This window comes from Orycteropus afer, unplaced genomic scaffold (genome assembly GCF_000298275.1).
Source record: "Orycteropus afer afer isolate SDZICR_OR568_19922 unplaced genomic scaffold, OryAfe1.0 scaffold00120, whole genome shotgun sequence".
Lineage (NCBI taxonomy): Eukaryota > Metazoa > Chordata > Mammalia > Tubulidentata > Orycteropodidae > Orycteropus > Orycteropus afer.
The window spans coordinates 6,587,992-6,596,176 of NW_006921707.1; the positions used below are offsets into that span (position 1 = coordinate 6,587,992).

Here is an 8,185-nt window from a genome sequence, read left to right on the forward strand (position 1 = left end):
TTTTACATTTTTCAGTTTTAGAATTTCATCTTATTCTTTTATGGATTCCAGTTCTCTGGTGAAATTTTCTGCCTTCTGTTTCCTTGAACATATAAATTAATAGTTACTGATATTTTAAAGTCTGCATTTGGTAACTTCACTATGTGGATCACCTCTTAAGTCTGTTTCACTTCTCTTTTGTTTTGGTCATTTGGTCCTGTCTCATAGCACGTCTGGTAACTTTCCCTTGATTGCTATACATTGTGAATATAAAATTGTAGAGGCTAAGGATGATGCTGTCTTCCTCTGTAGAGGACTTCCTCTGCTTCTGGCATGGTGTTTGAGGTTAGGTACCTGTCATCTTGATCAAATCAAAGATGGAGTGGATTCTAGACTGGGTTTCAGTGTTAATAAAGACTAAGTCCATTTCAGGTTTCCTCTTATACTACACATATCCCTGTAGGGGTCATAGCAGGGATCTGGGTAGTCCTTCCTTTTCAGCAGACCCGTACCTTATTTTTTTATTTTTTTGGTGTCCTCAACGCTGAGACTACTGAAAACACTTCTTAGCTTTTAGCCTTTTAGTTGCCACACTCTGTTTGGCTGGAGCTCTCTGGCATAGTGCCTAAGGCATTTGACTGCTAACCAGAAGGCTGGTGGTTCAAACTCACCAGCCACTCCTCGGAAGGAAGGTTGGGCAATCTACTTCCGTAGTGATATCGCCTTGGAAACCCAAGGAGGGGTCGCTATGAGTCGGATCCGACTAGACAGCAGTGAGATTGGTTTTTGTTTTGGTTTCTGGTTAGTAGGCTTGTTACTGCTTATAGTTTAAGTATCGGCAGGTGCCTTGAGAGAAAAAACGGTGAAGAATGCTCAGTGTATTGTTTTTCCTTTTGCTTCAGGATCTTTGCCCCTCAAGTCCTGGGTACCTTGGTTGCTGTATGATGTCTTTAAAAAGCTGGGTTTTCTTTGTTTTGTTTTTTATATTTTATTCCACTTTTATAGTTACTCTTGGCAGGGGGTTGGTCTGACACATGCTACTCGATCTTAACCAGAGTTTTCATCAGGTAAAGAGTAGCTGGGAGGTTTAAATGAGGCAGCTTAACTAAAGAGTTTGGTAGATACTATGTGCTTATGAGGAGATCTGATAGCATAGTGCCTAAGGCACTTGACTGCTAACCAGAAGGTTGGTGGTTCAAACCCACCAGCCACTCCTCAGAAGGAAGTTTGGGCAATCTACTTCCATAGTCATTACCGCCTCAGAAACCCAAAGAGGGGTTGCTATGAGTGAGTCCGACTCAATGGCACATAACAACAACAACAACATGTGCTTTTGTGTCTTATTCTTTTCATATAATAAAAGCAAAGATTAAAAACTGAGAAGTAAATATTTCCACTTACTTGCCTAACCCAAAGGCTCAAGCTTGTTTACTAAATAAATACCCTAAAGTGTTGCTACATTTATATAGTAAAAATAGAACTACCCTTTCTTTTAGCATGTTGTTGTTGTTATGTGCTGTCGAGTCGGCCCCGACTCATAGCGACCCCTCCTTGGGTTTCCGAGGCAGTATCACTACGGAAGTAGGATTGCCCAACCTTCCTTCCGAGGAGTGGCTGGTAATGCTTGAAAAATAAACCCAAAACAGAGATGTTAAGTCTAATGTATTTTTATCATTTCGTGTTGCTTGCAGTTTTTCTTGAATGAGGTGTGTTTTAAAATGTGTTTTTAGAGGTTGTAAGTGAATCTAAATAAAAACATTACAATATCTGCTGAGAACTTGGATTTGTTTACACTAAGATGTCTATTGATTCTATCCCAGTACTCACTTAAACTTACTCTTTAAACTCAGCTTGTTCACCTGTGAATCGGCAATACTTGTGTTACATAGTTCAAATGATTGTTAAAAGAATTAAAATACTAAAATACATAAAAGCACTTAAAATAGTACCTGGAACTGAATAGTTAACAAATAGAACTTGTGTGATAGAGATTATTTTTTTTAAGCATTTTCTCTTTTTTTTCTTTTCTAGGTGCTGACTTTGGTTTGCTTTTTGAAACACTCGGGATGGTAATTTCTACTTTTTAGGACCTTAAAGCTAACTAAAAGTATCCTATGTAAATGAAGTGAAGCCCCTTCTGTCCTTCTGCATTTGGAGGCACCTTTATTTCACATCTCCGAGGAGTATATAACGAGTGCAGTCATTATGAACGTGACAAGTTTATTTTCCTTCACAAGTCCAGCTGTGAAGAGACTTCTTGGGTGGAAGCAGGGTGATGAAGAAGAAAAATGGGCAGAGAAAGCTGTTGATGCTTTGGTGAAAAAACTGAAGAAAAAGAAAGGTGCCATGGAGGAACTGGAAAAGGCCTTGAGCTGCCCGGGTCAGCCAAGTAACTGTGTCACCATTCCACGCTCTCTGGATGGCAGGCTGCAAGTGTCCCACCGGAAGGGACTGCCACATGTCATTTACTGCCGTGTGTGGCGCTGGCCTGACCTTCAGAGCCACCATGAACTTAAACCACTCGAATGCTGTGAGTTTCCTTTTGGTTCCAAGCAGAAGGAAGTCTGCATCAATCCCTACCACTATAAGAGAGTAGAAAGTCCTGGTAAGTGAATCCTTTTATATTAAATGCTATTTGTGTGCCAGTAGCAGATCTGTGTTTTTTTAAATACTAAAATAATCTCTTTCCATGTTTTTAGTTGTAATTTTAAAATATTGGGGAAAGTTACATATATTAGTCAGCCCTTCAGTGTTTCATACATGTTAATAGCTCAGTCCATTTGAGTTTATATTATTTCCTAGGAACAAGACTATGAAAATTGTCATCATAACTTCTAATACAGATTGTTTTCCTTCTAAATTTATTTTTATGTTGCTCATTGGTTCTGTACATTTCTCCAGACAACATTTGCCTGTGAATTTTATGAAAGGGAAAGAAAATTGGGGAAATAAAGGAACAGGGTTTTTCCATTTACATATTTGAGTTAAGTATATACATGATGACATGATAATCAAGTAAAAGTTGTCAATGACTTACCACTCGAAATGTAGCATCCTTTATCATCTTTAGTAGAATTTTACTATGATATATTCCTTGTCCTTGTAGAGGCTATGAAGGAATTATTTTCTCTTTTGGAATCACTGGATATTACTATTTTATAAGATACTTCACATACATGGATTTTTTGGGGGGGGATATAGTAAAGGGTATATTTTAAAATATGGTTTTGCCCTCAAATTAGAATCCACATTCCAGGCAGTTGCATAAGTTGGAGAATGATCAAGCCATCTTAAGCATTTATATATCATTTTGTCGATGAATTAATGGTTATTAATAGCTAGTGAATTACCTACCTACTAGGTGTTATTGTTCTTGTTATGTGCCATTGAGTCAGACCTGACTCAACAGTGAGCCCTCCTTGGGTTTCTGAGGTGGTATTACTATGGAAGTAGTTTGTCCAACCTTCCTTCCGAGGAGTGGCTGGTGGGTTTGAACTGCCAGCCTTCTGGTTAGCAATCAGGAACCTTAGGCACTATGCTACCAGAGCTCCCACCTACTAGGTAGGACTTAGAATTACATGGCTCACTGTGCAAAATTCTGATTCTGGGACCAAAAAAACCAAACCCACTGCTATAGAGTTGATCCATCTACAGTGACCCTGTAGGACAGAGTAGAAGTACAAGGGTACATGGTACAGAGCAGAGTATAATGCTGTACCACCAGATATGGTGTCTGCTTCTGTAACCAGAGTTCCTTGATTCTGAGACAGAGGCTGGTAATTTATATTTTCAGCAAGTACTTCAGGTGGTGCTAATGCAGGTATTGAATTGGTGTTTAGAAACTATTGAAGTACAGCATATAATAACATGGTTTTCAAATAAAAGGTATTCTGGGTTTTGTGTAGAATATTCAATACGTACAAAAAAAGTTTAAAAATTCAGGAATAATACAAGATTACACATAAAACTGAAACTGCTGTTTATACCTCTCTAATGCTGTTCCCTTCGATAACAAGTAGTCTGAATTTGATGTTTATCTTTCCCATGCATGTCTTTATACTATAATTATGTATGTATATATCCATAACAATATGTAATATTGTTTAACATATATTTAAAAATTTTATGTAATGGTATTAGAGTATGCTTCTACTAATAATTTTATTTCATTCAACATTATGTTTTTGGGATTTCTAGATTATACACTTTAGGGTTACTTCGTCAAATTCTGTGAAAAAGCCTATTGGAATTTTATTGAATTCATGAGGATTGACATAGTTAAGTTACTGAGCATAATATTTTTCTTTATTTAGGTCTTTATTAACTTTCCTCACTATTCTGGTTATGTGCTGTCAGGTCAGACCTGACTCATAGTGATCCCTCCTTGGGTTTCCGAGGCAGTATCACTATGGAAATAGATTGCCCAACCTTCCTTCCGAAGAGTGGCTGGTGGGTTTGAACCACCAACCTTCTGGTTAGCAGTCAAATGCCTTAGGCACTAGGCTTCCAGAGCTCCTTAACACTGTTCTGGTTATCTAGTGCTGCTCTGTGAGGAATATACCACAAATGGGATGGCCCTAACAAACAGTTTATTTTCCCACTGTTGGGGAGGCTAGAAGTCAGAGTTCAAAGTGCCAGGCTTTAGGGGCTGGGTGAAAGCCCCTCAACTTTGGGCTTCAGCTCTGCCTCTTGCTCCCGGCCCACCAAAGCCAGAGGCATCTCTTCAGTCAGACAGCCACTGGCTGCTGAGGCCAGTAAGCCCAAGGTGGACAAAGAAAATGGCACAGTCCCGATGTTACCAAACCACATGGCAAGGTATTCATTCAAGTCCGTTGAAAGTCCCAAGGTCGGCAGAGCATGGCAGGCTGCTGAGCAATGACATAGCTACATGCAGGGTCCAAGCATGCCATAGGCTAGAGACCATTTCCAAAACTGCTTCTTATATACCGGAAGTAAACCACATCCCAGAGGCAGCTACTCAGCTGCTCACAGTAGACTCCACCATGGAGTTGATTACCAATCTCATCATAGGGAATACTACACCCAGCTGCCCAGCCACTCAACCAGGCCCAGCCAAGTTGACACACAAACTTAACCACCACACTCACTAAGTCCTTGTACAACTTCTGTTAGATTTATTTCTAGACAATTTACTGTGTTTTATTGAATCCTTTTAAAGGATATTTTGTTACATTTGCTCTTGGTTAGGAGTGCAGTTGATTTTTTCCAACAGCCTTGCTGAACACTCAACTCAGAATGTTTTGCTATAGATGTTCTTTACTGCTTATAAGAATCTCTGGTGGTTAAAGCATAGGGCTGCTAACCAAAAGGTTGGCAGTTCAAACCCACTACCTGCTCCTTAGGAGAAAGATGTGGCAGTCTGCTTCTGTAAAGATTTTACAGCCTTGGACACCCTATGGAACATACCTTCACTGTTCTGTAAGATCACTGTGAGTCATAATTGACTCAGTGACAGTGGATTTTTACTGTTTATTATGCCACTTACGTAGAGTTTTTGTTTGTTTTGTTTTTCAGAAAAAGCGCAACACAGACACATGCTTTATTATAGCAGGAAATTGAGATGGGGCTAAGAGTTTAGGAGAATAAAAATTAGTATATATATAATATGTACAAATAAGATTATTTAGGCACATGATTTTTTGATACCTATAGTATAGTGACTTTAACAGATACATTGTTGTTGTTGTTATGTGCTGTTGAGTCGGACTCAACTCATAGTGACACCTCCTTGGGTTTCTGAGGCAGTAGCACTATGGAAGTAGATTGCCCAACCTTCCTTCTGAGGAGTGGCTGATGAATTTGAATCGCCAGCCTTCTGGTTAGCAGTCCAGTGCCTTAGGCACTACGCTCCTAGAGCACCTTAACAGATACATCAGATATAGTTTAATCTTACTATACAGTTGATAAAGGAGCTCTGGTGGCATAGTTGGTAAGGCATTTACCTGCTAACCAAACGGTATGCATTTCAAAACCCACCAGCTGCACTGCGAGAGGAAGATGAGGCAGTCTGCTTCTGTAAAGATTTATAGCCTTGGAAACCTAATGAGGGTCACTGTGAGTCGGAATCTATTTGACGGCAGTGGGTTTCATACAGTTAATAAGGAGCCCTAGTGGCACAGGGTTAAGCAGTTAAGCATCCTGTTAACTGAGGTTGGTGGTTTGAATCCCCAGCTGTTCTATGGTTGAAAGATATGGTGGTCTGCTTCTGTAAAGATTTACAGCCGTGGAAACCCAGTGGGAGCAGTTCTACTCTGTCCTACAGGGTCACTATAAGTTGGAATCAACTCAGTGACATGGGTTTTTATACAGTTGATGAAACTGAGGCTGAGAGAAGATAGTGACTTGTATGTCAGACATTTAGAAAGTAGAGGTATTTTGACATGGGATGTACTCTGGTTCAAGTTAGTGTTCCTATAGTAAACTTAAGATTCACTCTTTAGAAAACGGTTGCAGCAGTATATTGACAGGGAACTGCCAGAAATTCAGAATGGATTCAGAAGAGAGTATGGGATGAAAGATGTCTTTGCTGATAGGGATTCAGAAGAGGACGTGGGAGGAGAGATATCATTGCTGATGTCAGACGGATCTTGGCTGAAAGCAAAGAATACCAGAAAGATAAACCTGTGTTTTATTGACTATGCAAAGGCATTCAACTGTGTGGATCATAACAGGGTATGGATAACATTACATAGAGAGACAATTCCAGAACACTTAATTGTGCTTGTGACCAAGAGCACATAAACTAAGAGGCAGTCAGTCAGACAGAACAAGGGGATAAGTGTGTGCTTTAAACAGGGAGGGAGGGAGTCAGGGTTGTGTCTTTTTACCATACTTACTTAATCTGTATGCTGAGCAAATGATCCAAGAAGCTGGACTATATGAAGAGGAAAGCAGCATCAAGATCGGAAGAAGACTCGTTAACAATCTGTGGTATGCAGATGACACAACCTTGCTTGCTGGAAGTGAACATGACTTGAAACACTTACTGATGAAGATCAAAGACTACAGTCTTCAGTATGTATTATCCCTCAACATAAAACAAAAATCCTCACAACTGGACCACTAAGGAACATCGCAATAAATGGAGAAAAGATTGAGAGGTTGTCAGGGATTTCATTTTACTTGGATCCACAGTCAACACCCATTTAAGCAGCAGTCAGGAAGTCAGACGTCATATTGCTCTGGGCATATCTGCTCCAAAAGACCTCTTTAAAGTATTGAAGAGCAAAGATGTCTCTTTGAAGACTAAAGTGCACCTAACCCAAGCCATGGTATTTCCAGTTGCTTCATAAGCATGCAAAAGCTGGACAATGAAAAAAGAAGCCCAAAGAAGAGTTCATGCTTTTGAACTGTGGTGTTAGTGAAGGTTACTGAAATTACCATGGACTGCCAGAAGAATGAACAAATATGTTCTGGAAGAAGTGCAGCCAGAATGCTCCTTGGATGTGAGAAGACCAGACTTCGTCTCAGCGACTTTGGTCGTGTTGTCAGAAGGGACTGTTACTGGAGAAGGATATCATGTTTGGTAAAGTGGAGGGTCAGCAAAAAAGGGGGAAGACCTTCAACAAGATGGATTCATACAGTGGCTGCAACTATGGGCTCAAGTATAGTAAGGATTGTGAGGATGGCACACAACTGAGCAGTGTTATATTCTGTTGTACATAGGTCACTGTAGTCAGAGTTAAGTCAGTAACACCTGATAGCAACAACACAGACATGAAAGCTGGACAACAGAAGAAGAATTGATGCATTTGAATTGTGTTGTTGGTGAAGAATAGTGAAAATATCATGGACCTCCAGAGGAATGAACATATATGTTGTTGGAAGAAGTACAATGGAATGCTCTGTAGAATCAAGAATGGCCAGACTTCATTTCATGTACTTTGGTCAAGTTGTCAGATGACCAAATCTTTTTTTTTTTTTTTGTGATTTGGGTGAAGATTTACAGAGCAAATTCACTTTCCTTATACCAGTTCACATATACTTTGTCTCATGTCATTGACCATAGTTTACCACAATGCAACAGCTCCCCTCCCACTTCCTCCCCATAGTTATGTCTTTCCAGTGTCCATCCCGCCATACACGCCTGCCCCCTGAACTGTCTCCCTGTGCATAAGCAGCCCATCTTTCTCCCATGATTGTTCTCTCCAAGGAGTGTATCTACTTGAGGTAAATGTTTAACTCA

General features: G+C 39.9%; 1 protein-coding gene across 1 annotated transcript in view; it reads left to right on the forward strand.

The window, feature by feature from the left end:
• The first annotated feature begins 2,184 nt into the window (after positions 1-2,184).
• SMAD1 (SMAD family member 1) overlaps positions 2,185-8,185 on the forward strand; it is an 85,869-nt gene continuing 79,868 nt past the window's right edge. Inside the window, exon 1 of the mRNA XM_007944105.2 lies at positions 2,185-2,584. Within this exon, the coding sequence (XP_007942296.1) occupies positions 2,185-2,584 (400 nt within the window). The remainder of the gene's footprint in view (positions 2,585-8,185) is intronic.